The sequence below is a fragment of the Asterias amurensis genome, chromosome 12 (assembly GCF_032118995.1).
Source record: "Asterias amurensis chromosome 12, ASM3211899v1".
Classification (NCBI taxonomy): domain Eukaryota; kingdom Metazoa; phylum Echinodermata; class Asteroidea; order Forcipulatida; family Asteriidae; genus Asterias; species Asterias amurensis.
In genome coordinates this window covers 1,665,522-1,684,688 of record NC_092659.1, presented here as the reverse complement: position 1 = coordinate 1,684,688, position 19,167 = coordinate 1,665,522, and the positions used below count along the sequence as shown (strand labels likewise).

Sequence of the window (19,167 nt, the reverse complement as noted above, 5' to 3'; positions counted from 1 at the left end):
ACTAGTCCTAGGCAATGCTAAGAGATAGGACCAGTCCTAAGTTAGGATGAGTTACTGGTCCTAACTTAGGACCAGTCCTATCTCTTAGCATTGCCTAGGACTAGTCCTAAGTTAGGACTACCTTTGTGAAATCCACCCCAGGGCACTAATGTAAAGTGCATTGAGACGCTAGTGTGGATGAACTAGAGGCTAATTAAGATATCACTCGACGCTGTAGAAACTAACAATTAAACGGAAGCAATGTCAGATAAAACAACATTTGTTGCCAAATGACTTTATTAAAAAGATAATGGTGTAATTCTGAAATATATTACTTTTTGAATATATACAAGTGCACACCAGTTTGTATCACTGTGAAAAGTAGTAGAACATTGCGTGCATTGACATTATCTTTTGCAGCCTAAGTTACTAATTTACAATTATTATATTTTACCTCTATTACAAAATGCAAAAATGCATTTATTTAGACCCGGCAAGATTGTATCAAATATTTAAACAATTTAACTAGAACGGACAGAAAAAAAATCAACTTTTCTGCCTAAACAAATATAAATAAATAAATGGCAGAGTTTTGGGCAAGTTATGATTTTGTTCAGTGGCTTTGTGGTTAATTTTATACCAAAAACATTGAAAAGTTAAGAGGTACTTTTTAAAAATAAAAATATACAGGATTAGACTTATCATGAGTTTCATACTAAGATCATTTTTGAGTGAAATTTATTTCCCTCACTCTCAAGAAAAGTTTAACTGAAAACCTGCAGCCGATTTAACAAAACGCTAGGATTAATCTTATATAGAGTTAGGAAGAGCACCTCGACCTAACTTATGATGGGTTCAATGCGTCATAACGTCTTTGGATATGGAACTTAACTCGTACTAAGTCCTAAGATAAATCCTAAGTTAGGAAGAGTTTGGTGAAATGAACGGTTGAACAAATAAAAACAACCTCTGATTTGAGTTGATAAACCGAAGTGCAGAACTTGTTTTAAAAATGCTGAAAATTGTGCATGTTTTTCCCCCACTATTTTCTCCCGACTCAAAAGCCCACAAATTCACTGGTTTGTTTTTACATTTTAATACGTCACTTCAGAGGGAGCAGTTTCTCACAATGTTTTATACTATCAACAGCTCCTTATTACTCGTTCCCAAGAAAGGTCTTATGCTAATAATTATTTTGAGTAAATACCAATAGTGTCCACTGCCTTTAAGTTATATACCCACTTGAAAGCTTCAGGCATTCCAACAGCATTTTAAACTCTAAAAATTAAACAGCAACTCTTTTTTTTTCCCTTTAACGCGTGGCAAGTATATTTTTTTTTACAGACTAAATCTTCTAATAAATTATGCCACTTTAAATTCAAGTTTTTGCAAAAGAGGGACAATCTGGTATCTGGAAAGCCATCTTTGAAAGGGTAAGAAAACTTGCTTTTTGCCAAAAAATACTTCCATTGGACAATCGTAAAGTTATTGGCCAACATTTGGAAGGATACCATGGCTAAGACCAGTGGCAACAAAGGCCATCAAGGCCCAATTACAGAGAGCTACCGAAGCACAAAATATTGCTTGCAAAATTTCTGCTGAGCAGAAGTTACCAGAATACCAGTCATAGATTGTACACGAGAAATGGCATATTGGCTGGTAACCATATTCTGATAAGCACAATTAGAGTATGCTTAGCCAGTTTTTGTGCTTTAGCAGCTCTATGAAATTGGGCCCAGTCCCATCGGGGCATAAAACAAAATCAAAATAATAACAAGATCTATAATTATCAATTACGAATATCACACATCCAAGAATATGAAATAAATCACTTTTTGACATTTTCTCCGCCTTCTATTTCCTAGCGTTGACCAATTGGTAACATTTTTGCATTTGAATGACTCCCTAAACATAAACTGAAAGTTAAAATAATGAAAACAAGTCATTTCAGTATAAATATGAACCCGATGCAATTGCAAGTACATCTTCAGACAGCTCAAAACATTGCATATAACTCATTGCACATTTCTAGTCCAAAAATAAAAAGGTTAAATAGCTTCTCATATAAATACACATATCACATAAAAGACTGAATACTTTCATAAAACCAAGAAAGTCCCTTCGTTGGTGCCATTCATACTCAAAACAGACTTTACCCTGTTGGTCAGAGCTGGAAATTTACACTATACTGCAGGCTTGAGTACAGTGATTTCAGCAGTGATTGGGGTTCTAAAGACCAACCCATTAAGCTCCACCCCATTATGTATTGACCGATCACAACCCATTGCGCAACCAAAAGCCCGACAAATTAAGGTCCGACATACGTGCCGTATACTTGGCGCTCGCAGCAGAGTTGTGCAGAATGGCATATTTGAGACGCCTATGTTCTTGCTCACACGTGCGCCGTGGGCAAAGCCTAATGGATCGGTCTATTTCATAAAGCCTGTAAAGCACAAACACTTGCTAAGCAAAGAAAACCAGTGCTTAACAGAAACAGGTAACCAGCCAAAATTACATCAAGTTTGCATTGTTGTGACTGGTGCCCCTTTTAATTTTTGCTTAGCAAAGAAGATTGTCCAGAAGTATTTTCTGCTAAACAGCTTTATAAGATTGGGCCCTGGCCAGTCAACTTTTGAATAAACAAGTCCGGCAGTCTGGTAATTTTTGAATAACAATACCTCTCTGGTTATTTCTAATTGAAACCGAGAAATACAAAATCTTTCAATTATGTCGAGTATTGAAGTAGATCATAAGACAAGAACAAGATTAATTTTCTCTTAGACGAGCTTGCTCAAAAAGGGCAGTCAGGTTGCCTTCCACCTTTGGGACCTGGTTCGTATCCCACTGGGGGCACTAAGTGGATAGGGTTTTCAGTCCCTACTTCAGAGTTCTTACTTCAGACAGAGTCGTTTCCAACAATGTTTTATACTTTCAACAGCTCTCCATTGCTCGTTACCAAGTGAGTTTTATGCCGACATTATTTTGAGTAATTACCAATAGTGTCCAGTGCCTTTTAACGCTCTCTTAAAACTTATCACAATTAAATGCAACCATCGTGACCTATGAGTAACTGTGACCTTTGACATCGAGTAAGCGTTCATAAGATGTAGACTTTACATCTCCTCTTGGCAATCTTGTCGATGCTGACCGATGGTTTAGGTGGCTGGATGGTTGTGGTCACTTGTTGAGTCTTGACTGGACTGTTGGTAACGCTGCTTGACCTGCCACAGTAACAAGCAAAAATCAGATTATGGAATGCAATGGCTTTTTTTCACATCGAGGAAAGTGGAAGTAGCACTTAAAGGCTAATTAATTTATTTATATTGGGGCATGGTTGGCTTGTGCGTAAAACACAAGCCCATCACCAAGGTGACCCCGGTTCAATTCCCGGCCAGAGCCACAATATGCGAGTTGAGTTGTGCGTTGGTTCTCTGCTGTGCCACGAGGGTTTTCCAGACCATCCGGTTTTCCTCCCTCGGGAAAAAATCAAACACTTTCGGTCTTGGCTGAGCTCCTTAGTCATTATAATGGGTTGATGAGGCTGGCAGCTAAAGGCGCCCTTGCATGCCTGCTTCTGGAACACGTTATAGTCGCGTCCTTCGCAATTCAGCTCTTAGCTGCGAGTAAGGATGATTAGCCCCCCAAATTATTATTATTATATTAATAATTTTGTTAAGCACTACTACTACTACCATCCTTGTCTATCAGACTAACCACTGCTAACACAGCTATTGTTTTTATTATTGTCAATTCGTAACAAATATTAGTGGCAGATAAAACAGGGTATCCAAATTTTAAAAGACAGGGTGACCAAAAGACACCCAGACACCTCTCTGGCTAACACTATAATTCATCTACTCACCCATTGAGTGAGTTACACGATGCCGATTCACCCCTATCTGCAAGATCTCCCGGCAGCGAGTGAGTGTCATCGTCACTCGTGAAGGAATTGGACCGAGAACGGTTCCCCGATATCTGGAACCGTTGATAAAGCGACGAGAAGGAATGCTGCCGCGGCAGCGTTGGACGTTTGAAACGTCGGCGGTCCCTACGAGGGAACGTGTTCGTCTGCGACGTGTCCGATGATGTGGTTGCCGTGGTGACTGGAGGTATGATTGATGGCGATGAGGGCGCTGTTGATGGTTGAGGTTGGTGATTGGGAGGAGTCGCATACTGCAGTTTCAGCTTCATGAATTTACCAATCTAAAGAAGAAAAAGAAAGCAGTTTTTTTTTCATGAGATATGGTCTAGCATCACATGGCCAGGGACGGTCACTTCAAGGCGTGGACTACACTTAGGGAGCGTCTCAAAAGTCGGAACGGTAGGAACGTTCTTTTTGGATCGCAAGAGTATCCCCGCCGCTTTTGTCCGTTCCACAGGACCGGTCTTTTGGAACGCTCCGCGTATACTTTGTCATGATGTTGCGATCCTGCGGGCATATGCCCGCAGGAACGTTCTTTTGCGCTAGGAACGTGGCCGACTTTTGAGACGCTCCCTTAACTGTCACCAAGGGCACATTTCCACCTACTTCTGGGGGTGAAACATGGTTACCCTCTTCACAGTCTGTTAGGATGTAGGCATGGGTATCATCCACTAGGAGCCACATACTCCTGGGGCTGAAACAGGGTTACCCCCTTCACAGTCTGTTAGGATGTAGGCATGGGTATCATCCACTAGGAGCCACCTACTCCTGGGGCTGAAACATGGTTACCCCCTTCAAAGTCTGTATGTATAATCCACTGGGAGCCTGGCTGGTAGAGCAGACTGAGTAAAGTGTAAATAGTTTTACTACAAATAAACTACACACAATCAATAAAACATAAAATCAACAAAACCCACAATCAACAAAACTTTGTATTGACCCAGTTCACCTGACGTCATCATCAGAGTAATCTTGACTGCGCCATACTGGTGGGCAATGTCACTGTGTGTGGTCTAGACAACGAGGCGATTACACGTAAACCTATTGCCCACCAACATGGTGAGCGGGGCACAGTCGCAGCGTGTGACGTGCGTCAAAGGATCAATAAGGTCAGGGTAAAAGCATTGTCAAAAAGACGGCCATCAAGTAATCATTTGAATATTTACCACATATTTTTATATTTTTTTATTACCAATTTGCCTTCTATTTAATTTTAATTTAACACCAATTTAAATTTATGTGAAATTATTGTAATTCAGCCTTTGTGCTGCGAGGACAGTTTTTTAATAAACCATTTTATCTATCTTTCTATCTACCTATCATTAGACTGAGAACTAATTTCAAAGAAAATGCCCTAGAGTTTCAATGAAAATTTGTGAAACAACAAAAACAGGACAAAGACGCCTACCTCGTGAACTCCTGAGCGAACAGCTTGAAATGTGACTGAGACGTCGGTTGTTGATCCTTTGATACACACCCCTAGGTCAATCTTAGGTTGTTGACAAACTATCGATTCCTCAATGAACCGAGACGACGTCTCATCTGAGATTCAATTGAGATCAGAAAAAAATATTATAAATGTAAGAAAATGAATTGGGTATCAGAAATACAACAAGGAGGACACTTCTTACATTACAGATTCACGTCACGCAAAGAATCTTGTTTTTTGATGCCCGGAGCAACTTTTCAGCATACGGCATATTTTGTTTACTGTGGCTCACGGCCAACTTAAGTTCTGCCAATCACAGGGAGTGCCCACTTATATTTTCTAAGATGACAACATCAAATCCCGAGGCTAATCACAAGAACCGTTGTTGTCTTTCCTTTGCATAGTCAGGGTTTTATTGTGGCAATCATATTTTCAAAGGAAAACAATTACTGAAAAAACTCCAAAGTGTTCCTAAAATTAATAATGCAGTCACTGGAATTTTCTCTACATACCGGCGTGAAGTGGTTAAGAAATTGGTCACATGTGTGGGTGTTGTTAGAATCAGCTATTTGTGCAAGGAAAATGTTAGTCTAACTATGCCATAGCTGCTAACCAGCATCCTTAGCTCTGGCTATGGCTATCAGCAATGCAGCCATTTAGCCACAGCCATAAGCCGTTCGTTATAGCACATGCCATTCTCTATGTGTACAGAGCCCAATTTCATAAAGCTGTTCAACAGAAAGAAATGCTCAACAAATTTCTTTGCGCAGCACAAAATGAGTGGGGCACCAGTCGCAACAGTGTTAACTTTATGGAATGATGGCTGGTAACCTGGTTTTGCTAAGCAAGATTTTATTGTGCTTAGCAGGTTTTTCTTGCTCACAGGCTTTATGAAATTGAGCCGTGCTAGCTACCTGTATCAGTCATAGAGCGGTTCCCAGGCATCCAGAGTAATGTTATTCCCAAGAAGTCTTGAAGATTGTTTAGTAACGTGTAGTTCACGTTAAAACTGCAGCATGAAGAAAGTGATGAGCAATGTGGGTTAGTTTAGGAAGCGGTGCTTTTTGGAGAGAAAAATCATTATTCGTTTCTTCTTTTTGTTTACTGATTCAGAAGCAACCAGTAACAAAACAATAAAATCAAATTGTGTACCACTGCACTGCAGTCATCTTTGGGTTATAGATTTCCTAACTTTGGAACTATACAGTTGATGTTACACCCTAAAGTAGTACGTTAGTTTAGTTGGTTCCTATTTAACAGCTTAAGGCATTGGCCTGATGTTTCGACCCTAGCAGCAGAGTTTTTCTCAAATGGCTAACTAATGTTCATGTGTGTTGTGGTCATTCAGCCTTTGAGAAAGACTCTGCTAGGGTCGAAACATCAGGCCATTAACTATTTTTTTGCGTTTATACCATAGGTCCTTTTGGTTGGTAAGCAGTTTGCAGCAGCTATTATATTTTCTAGTCTAAAGTATTATAAGTAAAAGGGGGATTGTTGTCATGGCTGGACAGGGAATGGTGAGCCAGTTGTTACAACACACAATCTATTGAGGGTGCACACAAGTGCAGTAACTGGGTGAGAGAGCTCATAATTCCCTTGCAGCTACAGGCCTGGGCCCAATTTCATAGAGCTGCTAAGCACAAAAATTTGCTAAGCATCAAATTTCTTCCTTGATGAAAACTGGATTACCAACCAAATTTCCAGTCGTTGCATGTTGCTTTCTTACTGGTATTCAGCTGTTGTTTGCGTGTCCTGGAAATCACATGGAAATTTGGTTGGCATTCCTGTTTTTATCAAGGGAGAAATGTCATGCTAAGCAAATTTTTGTACTTAGCAGCGCTATGAAATTGGGCCCTGCTGAAATCATGACCCCAGACCATCTCTAAGATTTGTAAAAAGTGCCGAATAGAGACTGTGTGGTTGGAGCCACAGACGCCGTCCACCTGTCATGTGTCACTTGTACATCAACTCCAATCCCAAATAGGCTGAGTTTGACGGATTGTGAAAACTTAAGATGTCATTCCAATTATTACAATCTGCCATCTCATAACTTTGTACACATGATGATTGATTTGCGGATTCTTTTCATATGAATAGTTTTCGTTTTTCGGAATTCAGAGTGACACATGTATTTTGTAGGAGGAAAGAGATGAAGTAGGGATGCTGGAAATGGGGGTGTGGTTAAAAAAGGAGGGAGTGGTTGATAAAAGCATGGTGAAAACAAGTTAACAGATGAAATTTCTAACAATTGACTTTTGAGGCGAGGGACGCAAGTTTCTAATTTACTTTTCTGAAAAGCTCTTTGTCAATGTTTTCCTACAACCAATACAGAGTAGCATACATTTGCATGTTGTAATCAGGGAACTTTTGAACAACAATCAGGGAAATGTTTACAATTATTTTTAATTAGTTAGTTACTTGTCCTAACCCCAGAGAAGGTTAATCCTAGTGTTTCACGAAATTGGCTGCAAGCCTCAAAAGTCAACTCCAAGAAAGTTTTCACGGGAGTGTAGCAGAGACACACACAAAAAACAACACAACGAGATGATAAAAGTTAGGGTTAGGATTAGAGAGAATCCACCCACCTGTCGCCAACCTGTACGGGTGATTCACACTGTGCAGACATGATGAAAGATGGGAAGTCTAACCGCAAGCTGGGTAGTGAGTAGTGAGTGCATACAGTCTGACAACCCACCATGGACGGCACAAACCAGGTCAAACTCAGTAATAGTGGCAACTCAGTGCCCTGTGTGTTGGTTAACGCAAGAATGGGTTACTAAATAAAGAAGCCTTCAATGAAGTCTATTAGCCATTCCGAGATATGGTGCACACTTATTATCTATGGATGGCACAAACCAGGTCAGACTCAGTAATAGTGGCAACTCAGTGCCCTGTGTGTTGGTTAACGCAAGAATGGATTACTAAATAAAGAAGCCTACAATGAAATTTATAAGCCGTTTCGAGATATGGTGCACACTTATTATCTATGGATGGCACAAACCAGGTCAGACTCAGTAATAGTGGCAACTCAGTGCCCTGTGTGTTGGTTAACGCAAGAATGGATTACTAAATAAAGAAGCCTACAATGAAATTTATAAGCCGTTTCGAGATATGGTGCACACTTATTATCTATGGATGGCACAAACCAGGTCAGACTCAGTAATAGTGGCAACTCAGTGCCCTGTGTGTTCGTTAACGCAAGAATGGGTTACTAAATAAAGAAGCCTACAATGAAATTTATAAGCCGTTTCGAGATATGGTGCACACTTATTATCTATGGATGGCACAAACCAGGTCAGACTCAGTAATAGTGGCAACTCAGTGCCCTGTGTGTTGGTTAACGCAAGAATGGGTTACTAAATAAAGAAGCCTTCAATGAAGTCTATTAGCCATTCCGAGATATGATGCACACAATATTATCCATGGCAATGCAAACCATGTCAGATTCAGTAATAGTGGCAACTCAGTGCCCTGTGTGTTGGTTAACGCAGGTGATAAATGAGTTACTTTAAATGAGTATATCTACAATGAAATCTATGGCTTTGTCTGTATGGGTTACTGGGGCTTGCAATGTACACAGGACTGTATGCAAGAGGCCAACGATTTTACCATCAGGCCAGCAACTTTTGTGTCTATTAAACCCACCATGGATGGCACAAAACAGGTTAAACTTAGTAATAGCGGCAACTTAGTGCCCTGTGTTTGATTTAAGGAGGATGAAGAATGAGTTACTAATCATTAATTCTACAATGAAATCTATGGCTGAGGCTGCATGACCAAAGGACTTGTTGCTGTAAATGTTTACTGGCCTGTGCTGTTTTTGGCAGGTGAAAAATGAGTTACTATAAATGGAAGTCTAGCTACAATACAGTACATGGATGGCTTCATCTGTAAGGGCTTGCAATGTACATGTTTATGTTTAAAGGCAGTGGTCACTATTGGTAATTACTCAAAATGTGTTTTTTCCTTTCATAGTTATCTCGCAACTCCGACGACCAATCAAGCTCAAATTCTCACAGGTTTGTTATTTTATGCATAAGTTGAGATACACCAAGTGAGAAGACTGGTCTTTGACAATTACCAATAGTGTCCAATGTCTTTAACATGTAGCTACTTTTTTTGCTTAAAGCAGTTCTATGAAATTTGGCCAAGGTTTGAGTTTAGTGAACCATCGAAACCGTCATACTTCTGATTCTATGTTAGTCCTGAAAACGTCAGCAATGGGTTAACGTGCTTATTTCTAAAACTATTCATGTATTCTTAATTTGCTTTACATCCCTCATACCATTAAATTGGTATTATACAGGATTGGTAGAACTATGTAAGCTTTGAGACTTATTAAAGGCAGTGGACACTATTGGTAATTGTCAAAGACTAGCCTTCACAGTTGGTGTATCTCAACATATGCATAAAATAACTAACCTGTGAAAATTTGAGCTCAATCGGTCATCAAAGTTGCGAGATAATAATGAAAGAAAACACCCTTGTCACTTGAAGTTGTGTGCATTTAGATGCTTGATTTCGAGACCTCAAGTTCTAAACCTGAGGTCTCGAAATCAAATTCGTGGAAAATTACTTCTTTCTGGCAAACTATGTCACTTCAGAGGGAGCTGTTTCTCACACTGTTTTATACCACCAACCTCTCCCCATTACTTGTTACCAAGAAAGGTTTTGTGTTAATAAATATTTTGAGTAATTACCAATAGTGTCCACTGCCTTTAAGTATAACAATGTTTAATATCCTTACCAATCCTGTATATTACCTTCAACTATTGCTTTTTAGTAAAACTGGGAAGAAGTTGTCAATATCTTATTTAAAATATTAGTTCACCTTGGCGGGTTTGTTTCTCCAGAATTGACTGAAGTGGAGCTGGAAGACAAAAGCATGTTGTTCTAACGGTTGTAACGATAACGGTAGATTGTACGAAGAACTGGTGACCATCTCAATGAAGGTGCTATCCATCTCATCTAAGATACTGGGGATTAAGAAAGACAATAAGACCATGCAGCAATGTTAAAGGTACTGGACACCTTTGGTAATATCAAAGACCAGTCTTCTCACTTGGTGTATCCCAACCTATTCATAACATAACAAATCTGTGCACATTTGAACTCAATTGGTCATTTAAGTTGCAAGAGAACAATTAAAGAAATCCAAAACCCATGTGACACAAATGTGTGTGCTTTCAGATGCCTACAAAAATATTAAAAAGACTTCAGGCCTGAAGTCTTTTAATATTTGAGTGAGAAATTAACGCTTTCTCAAAAACTACATTACTTCAGAGGGAGCCGTTTCTCACAATGTGTTATACCAACAACAGCTCTACATTGCTTATTACCAAGTAAGTTTTTTATGCTAACAATAATTTTGAGTAACTACCAAAAGTGTCATGTGCCTAGTATAAGCAGAAAATAATGCTACATGTAGGCAAAAATTAACAGGATACCAGTCACAGATTGTATTAAAGAAATTTAATTGGCTGATGAGAGTGATCATATTCTGCTAAGCATAATTTTGTTGTGCATAGCATTTTTGTACTAAAACAGGGCCAAATTCAATACAGCTGCATCAAGCACAAAAAGTACCTAAGCAAAAGAAAGTGGCAGTTACCAGAATATGGTTACCAGCCAAAATACTGTGTCACATGTACAATCTGTGACTGGTATCCTGCTTATTTATGCTTAGCAGAAACTATTTAAAGGAAAACTTTCTGCTTTAGCAGCTCTGTGAAATTGGGCCCAAACAGGTCTATGAAATTGGACTCGGGTTTCGTCGTCGGACTCAGGTTTTGACATCGACAGATGGGTACCCATAATACTTGACATTCTCCTCTCTGCACCCTATAGAATCTAATTACTGATGCTTCATAACGAGCTATTCACGGGTGTCGTTAACAGGTGTCGTTAACGTGTGATCAATGTTTCTATACATACTCATTGAGTGCCACCTGATCCGCTCTATGTAGCCACGCTGCTGGATGGGATGAATGCTGTAGACTATGGTTCTTATTCCATAGGACTTGAACATGGTCTAGGATCAACTTCTCTGCATAGTCATTGTTTACTGTGAAAAAAAAAATATATATATCATAATGTTGGTAATGGTAGTAAAGCATCTTTCAAAACTAATTCCTCTGAAAATGTTGATTAAAATCAACTGGGCATTTTTTTAAAAATCAATAAAAACATTTGAATCTGCGAGGGTTTTTAGTGTCTTCTCTGTGCCAGGGATGTGGTTGGTACCTTCTGTCACCTCACTTAATTTGATGAATTGGAAGTTCTTGAGAAATTTGACAGTCTTTTGCTGTAGAGACTGAAATTTTCGGATGTCACTTTTGTTGACAAAACCAATCTATGGCCCTACCTTTAACACACCTAGAGACACCTCTGCTGACCCCATTTCTCTATTGTCATTTTCAAAACCACAGGGACGGTTTGGTCTCTAGCTTTCATTAGAGGGATTCAAACAGCCGGACATAGCCTAAACCCGGGCCCGGGGCCCAAGTCGATCCCCAAGCCGGAGCAGGCCCGTTTCCCAGGTTGTTTCTCTTGTCATTTTCCTAGCCACTTTCCAAGCTACATTTCCAAGCCAGCGCCCCTGCCTGTGGTTTGGAAAAGGCTTCTGATTGTCAAATGATAAGTCTTCATGTACATACCCTTGATGATTAGAAAATGTTTGCCTGCCACTGCTACATGTTGACATCGTATTTCAGGAGGTGGTAGAATCGACAGCTCAGCTTTAACTGTTAGTAAGTATCAAACGCCAATTTATCTTTGCGTTAAATGAATTCAGTAAACGGAAAGTTGGTTTCTTTTTTGGCAAAACAATTTTTTTGTTATGGCCTCAGGTTTCGACCCTAGCAAAGTTTTTCTCAAAGGTTAAATGATTTCTTCCTTGAGAAAGACTCCCACAGGATACAAACATTTATAAAAGGACATTAAAAATTGGATTGTATTCAATCGATCATTTTGGTTAGGAAGCAATTTTATTTTTTCATTTATTTTTTTTATGACAAAGTCTTTTCCTGTTACTAGCCAAAACACTAAATGTTTGCCATGTACCTTTTGTAACTGGTTTCCTACTCATTTTTGCTTAGCAGAAATCTATTAAGCAGTTTTTGCCTGCTTACAGCAGTTTACCTGTACATCTCAACAGAGGGCGCTGTAACTGAAATACGTCCTCCATTGGCATCTGCGTAAGTAGATCAAGGTAGTTGTTGTCTCGTGTGTATCTCCGTGACGTGGCTTGGCTCGTGATGTGAACAGATACAATAAGGGTGCGTAGTGAACTTGGCAAGGTAGTCAGGGATGCTGATAGAGGAAATATGACAAGGTCTTCGTGTACGATGGGTTCGCTCTGGGGGGGAGATGGAATTAGAAGAAATAAAAAGATGTTATTGACAAGGAATTCAACTCTCTATGTTCTGGTTGCTACAGACTGCATCCCTTCTCAGTCAATCATTTTAAAGAGATAATAATGAAAGAAAAAATACACCTTGTCACACAAAGTTGTGTGCTTTCAGATGCTTGATTTCGAGAGCTCAAATTCTAAATCTGAGGTCTCGAAATCAAATTCGTGGAAAACTACTTCCATCTCGAAAGCTACGTCACTTCAGAGGGAGCCGTTTCTCAGAATGTTTTACATTACCAACCTCTTCCCGTTAGTCGTTACCAAGTAAGGCTTTATGCTAATAAACATTTTGAGTAATTACCAATAGTGTCCATTGCCTTTAAGAGTTTTTAGGTTAATTATAAAACTAAGGGGAAAGAATCTACTTTCAAATTGGAATCAAATGTATACATTAATCATTGTCAACAACTTTTTATTTTTTGTTCATTTAATTTTATTACCATCAAAATTTGTGGCCCACATGTCAAATTGGATGTGATTGAAAATCAGTTATTGGCAATACAAAGTACAAACAGTAGGAACATTACAAGTAGGATTTAAATGAAAATATAAAAACACACATCGACTGGATGAGGAATACAATCAATAAAACTACCATTTCATGAGTAGATGTTTGAACAATTCTAGTTTGCCATGTGAGAACTCTTAAAGGCTATGTGGATCATTCCCATATGTGTCCATGTTGGCATGGTTTCAACCTGTCAGATCGAAGCAGTTACTCATACACTGAACCCTCATGGGACGTAATGAACATACAATGTTGTCCTTTTGTCAATGTGGGTTCTAAGCCTCTCCGCCTCTCTCCATGACAAACACAACAATCCCAAACCATTAAAACAGAGTTGACTGACCACAAAACTCCTGGTTTTGTTTTTAATACGACTACTATGTAGGCCAAGTTTAGTGTGTCTCCACATACTACACTTATAAATATATTTTATAGGTACACAAACGTGCACAATGCAGTCATTGTATATAAGCCTGGAATTACACAAAGGCCACGCGGGCCATGACCTCCCTTGCCCAAGGTCTTGGCCGTGGTGCCCCATGAGAAGTTTCCCATAGACTTCAAGATTTTCCAATGGAATTGCCCTTTGCAAAATGAAAAATGGCATTGCCCTCTCAATATTTCAGGCCTGCATTATATAAATTTATAACCAATCTAGACACCCACACTAAGTATCCAATAAGTAACCGTATTCCTTTTATGTATGTAGTTTGCACACCTTTCATAAATATAAACATCGCCCTAAATCCTGACCGGAAATTAAAATTTTAAGGATGTAGTGTATTAAACTGCAACTGAACGAACTGAACGCAGTTTCCTCAAGTTTATGTAGGAGGCCTTGGGTAGCCTTACAGCATTGAGGGAGAGGGGGGGGGGGGGTGTAGTTTCCGCTGCTCCATGCCTGACTGACCTTTCTAGGCCTTTGGTGATTATTTCTGGAGCAAGACGGTAGACATTAAGGATGCTGTATCTGATGAGTCAGAGAATGGACAGGTGTATTGAGGCTTACTGATTATCAATACTTGGGAAGAATGTGAGAAGATTCTTGCACTGCATGATATTTCACACCACAGCCCAGCGTAGTGTGGAATGTTTTTGTTGTGGTTTTGCACCGTTTTGTTTTGCCTTTTAAAGTGTTCATGGGAGAATATGAGGGAAGTTGTTGAGAATTCTCAAGTCAGGTCCATTAATTGGCTAATAATTGAGGCTTACTAAGTCAACACGAGAAATGTGAGAAGATTCGTGCAACGCATGATATTTCACACCATGCAGGGCCCAGTGTAGTGTGGAATGTTTTTGTTGTGGTTTTGTACCGTTTTGTTTTGACTTTTAAAGTATTCATGGGAAAATATGAGGGCAGTCGTTGAGAAGTCAGGACAGTTAGGCTAATTGGCTTATAATCAATACATTATGTAAATGTGGTTTCACAGAAACTGAAGTAACAAAGTTGTTTACTAATTACAACCAATTGTTTTTTATTCAATTACATGTCTGTACAATATTTAGACAGAAGAAAAAAAAGAAACAAATACAAGCTGTTAAAAAAAATTTTTTCTTGATGGTAACACTGTCAAATCACCCTAAAAATCTAAAGGATTCTCCCCATGCACAAGCTAGTATATCAGGCCGATGCGCGCAATTTGCGTGACGACAAATTTTAGTCGATATATGCAAAAACAAATTTATTTATTTTCATTTTTTATTCACAAAAAACTTAAAGAGAAAACCATATGTAAGAATGCTCAACATTGCACAGTACATGTAGGCCTATAGCTTTTAAAACCAAGATAAATACCAAGTTGAGAACATTCCGAAGACCTCAGTTCAACTGCAGCTTGTTTCGGCCAAGCATCCAAACATTTGGGTCTAGAATGCCATACAGTTTTTGAAAAACCTACAGAGAACCCTGCGTTAAGCATTGAAGCTCCAATGTGTACGTATTGACAGCATGGCATTAATAATTAAATGAAATGCAGTGCAGGCAAATAACAACTCTTTATGTCAGGGAGGAAATTAGTTTGTAAACATTTATGACAGTCATCTGTAAAAGCTCTAACCGCGTCCCAAGCTAATTTAATAGGGTAAACTACTCACAACACTGAGTGCAAATCCAATTGTATGGCAATTTGGATGCAGTACGCCATTGCTGATTTAAAGGCACTGAGGTCGATTTCAAAAAGAGTTAGGACTAGTCCTAACTTAGGGCTAGTCCTAGGAGATATAAAAAACGAATGGCTAGTCCTAAGTTAGGACGAGGTACTCATCCTAACTCGAGATAAGACTAGTCTTAACTCTTTGTGAAATCCACCCCTGGACACCTTTGGTAATTGTCAAAGACCAGTATTCTCACTTACCCCCAACATGCAAAAAATAACAAATCTGTGATGATTTGGGCTCAATTGGCCATTGAAGCTGTAACAAAATAAAGAAAGAAAACCCCTTACTTGCACAAATTTGTGCTTTTTAGACTTGAGAAAGGCTTTGGGTTCGAAGTCTTTCTTAAATATTTTAGTAAGAAATTACCACTTTCTCCTCTTATTTTTTTCAAGAGGAGTCGTTTCTCACAATGTTTTATACCAATTTGGTTGCTCCTTAAGTTTTTATGCTAATTTTGAGTAATTTATGCAAAAAAGACACTATCAGCTGCACATCATTAGTCTCCTTCCTCCCAAGAACTGTTTCCCAAGACATCGTTTTGATTTTTCCAAACTGTATGAAAAAGAACATCCTCTAAATTCTTGTCATGGTAAATGCGCAAACTGTCCGCCTCACTTTCTAGCTAACCTGTGAAATACGCTTATCGCAAGGGTCAAGGTCAGCTGGATATTAAACACGATGTTGAGAACCCAATATCCACACTGTATAATTTGACAACCTGAATCTACTGCTCAGTGTTGCTTGAACCCGACTTGGTCAAGGCTAATTGGATTTCGATGAACGCTGTGTTTAGACATTTTAACAAATGTGACGACTCGTGCCAAAATCAGACACTTCTTGGAAATACTAATGTGGCAGTTATATGGAGGCCATGGCTTCTGTTGCCCCTTGTCTTGGCCTTGGTGCCCCTTCAACACTTTCCCATAGACTTTTACATTTTCCAATAGAAGTGACCTTTTAAAAACGAAAATGGCCTTGCCCTCTCCAAAACGAAAATGACCTTGCCCTCTCCAGAATGAAATTCCAGGCCTGAAGACAACCCAGGTGTTGCCCCAGTTTTGTCCAAAACTGTGGGGCATTCTGGACTCAAATTGTTTAAGTTTGGCTGAAGCACGCTGAGTTGAAACAAGGTCTTCAGAATTCTGGTGTTTTTGTTCCAGTTTTAAAAGCCCTTATTGTGCAATCTGGAGTATTCTATGGTTTCTCTTATGTTTTTTGTAAACAAATAATAATTAGTAAATAAATAAATAATTATTATTTTTTGTATTTTTTGCGTACCGGCCAAAGTGTGCACAAAATTCTCACAAATGCCCCCTTAGTCTTAAAAAAAAAAAAAAAAAAATACCATCAATGAGTAAAAAGTCAAATATTGTCATTTGGAAAGGAGAGTCAAAAGACCATAGTTTGTTATTTACAAGTAACTTTCTAGAAATGGTATTTTCTTTGTTTCAAGAAATGGTATTCTTCATTGTTTCATCATCAGGAAGATGAGCAAGCTTTACTGTAACTGGTAAAAAAAAAACTGGTTGATTTTGGATGAGTAAAAATAAGAAAATCCCTGGATACTCGAGTTAAAAAATTAAGAGGCCTTTATGGATTAAATTGATTTGATCACGGAGCACCAAAGGTTGCTTCCGCGAAAAAAAACCTAGACACTTCAGTCTTAACCGAATTGGTTCTCGACAGATCCATTACCAGGCAGGAAAAAAAATCATATTATTGATCCAATCTTCATAGCAACAGTAACTAAGGTTCTTGATGGTTTAATTTGTTAATGAGAACACAGAAACGGACGGACGTATGTAGTCTAAAAGCCTACGATATTGATCTGTTTTCAAGGGTTGGTGGAATAAAAAATGTTTAAGGGTGTGCAGGTTTGTCGTAATTAAGAAAAGCATGACCGTCGTACAGGATAATTGACAGGGGCAAGATTGTGAGTACCAGGCAGAAAATGTGCAGTGACTGTGCACAGACGCGGTGATTTGTGCACACAATGGGGAGGGGGGAAAAAACACAATACAGGTTCAGCGCGTGGTAAATGTCAAGAGTAAGATCTGGACATTGATCGACTGAGCCTAACTAAATCAAATGCATTCAAACCCCAAGGTAGGAGTGCACTCTGCCGAACTGGCTCTTTTCTTTCCACAAAATTACACAGACGACTGTGGAGACTTTTGAGTCCACAAGCCATGGCATTTTCTGAAAATACCAGCTGTACATACAGAAAAAACCTATAAAAGTTCCCCAACCAACGCCAGTCTTGCAAGAAATTCATTCGGACCCTGATAGTAGCGGGTGCACTCTGTGCAAATGGCTCTTCTCTTTCCACAGAATTACACAGGAGATTGTGAAGACTTGGGGTTTTCTGCAGATGTACATACTGAAAAGAAAAAACAAACTAAAACCTACAACCAACGCCAGTCTTGCAAGAAATGCATTCGAACCCAGATAGTAGTGGTTGCACTCTCTGCCCAACTGGCTCATTCCTTTCCATAGAATTACACGGGAGACTGTGAAGACTTTTACATCCACAAGCCATGGGGTTTTCTGATAACACCAGGGGCTGTACATATATACAGGAGAAACCCATGTACCCAACGCTAGTTGTAGAATAAATTTGAAGGTATGTACACATACACCTGTGGAATTCTGTGGTTCTAGTATGTACAAATTACAAAATACAAGACCAGGGTTTAAGAATGTCTTAAAACTCCTGGCTCAAAGTATCTTCTTTCTGAGTAAATCAATGAGTAAAATGAGCTATCCAACTACGACATTTTCGCTTTCATCTTGCCGGATATTTTACAACAAATTCCTTTGTATAAATTAAAAAAATTAAAGTAAGTTTCCAGAAACAAAAACAAAATAATGCAATTTGTTTTGGTCATTAACCCGCAGGAAAAGGCTATTCATAAATGTATGTTCTTCTATTCTAGAAACTAAATAAGGCTCCCTATTCATAACTTATTTATCTGATTTTCACCAATTCAAAATCAAATATCAATATTTACAAAGCAAAAACAAAACGAACAAACAAACTAACACATTAAAATGAAGACAAAACTTGTATTATTTGTTATAATAAAACATAAAATAATGTCAGTGACTGAGATCTAACTTAACTAACAATAACATTTGCATTGCACTGTGAGCAGTGAGTGTTTGCATTGCAGTGAAATTTTAATATTAATTTTTAGGCCCCCTACCTAAAACAAAAAACATTGCACGAATTTAATTAATTAAGTTATTCTCACCTCTTTGCTGCTGGTTGCACTTTTACCAATGTTGAATGTTGCAAATGATTTGCAAATCCTCGTTGATCTATTTATCGAATTAGAGGGTCTGGAGCTATGTACACGCCCCCCAGATTTCGATCGTGCTGGAGATTTCGTAATACAGGTAAGTGCATTGTTTTCTGTTGCAGACGAGCAGCCGACATTCGCTTTGCAGTGCACGGATCGTACAGCTGACTGCCAATCCTGCAGTCTCTCTTTGCAGCCATTTTCACCCACATATTGCACTACCAGAGCGAAGTTTATCCGCTCACCGGAGTAAATTTTACATCTTGGCGGTATCTCTTTAATTTGAAGCCAGTCTGTTGGCTCTTTCGACGGGAAAACCAGCTCGAATTTGCACTCTTTCTGCAACACGTCCAAATCGTCCGCCATGTTTACAATGTACAATTCCGCGCATGGGTAGTTGGACTGATGGGCGGTGATCCAAATTGGTTTTTTCTTACGAGTAATTTGATTGGCTTGTTG

At 39.0% G+C, this 19,167-nt stretch overlaps 1 protein-coding gene across 1 annotated transcript; it reads right to left on the bottom strand.

Annotated features, from left to right (window-relative positions):
- Window positions 1–52: 52 nt before the first annotated feature.
- LOC139945192 (trafficking protein particle complex subunit 14-like) lies at window positions 53–19,160 on the bottom strand. Its single transcript, XM_071942485.1, has 10 exons — window positions 18,661–19,160; window positions 12,471–12,687; window positions 11,987–12,073; window positions 11,265–11,394; window positions 10,162–10,306; window positions 7,916–8,076; window positions 6,245–6,339; window positions 5,310–5,443; window positions 3,842–4,182; window positions 53–3,200 (listed from the first exon to the last, which is right to left on the bottom strand). Exons 1-10 carry the CDS (start codon window positions 19,072–19,074, stop codon window positions 3,077–3,079), a joined length of 1,848 nt encoding a protein of 615 aa, XP_071798586.1. The 5' UTR covers window positions 19,075–19,160; the 3' UTR covers window positions 53–3,076.
- Between the last annotated feature and the right edge of the window lie 7 nt (window positions 19,161–19,167).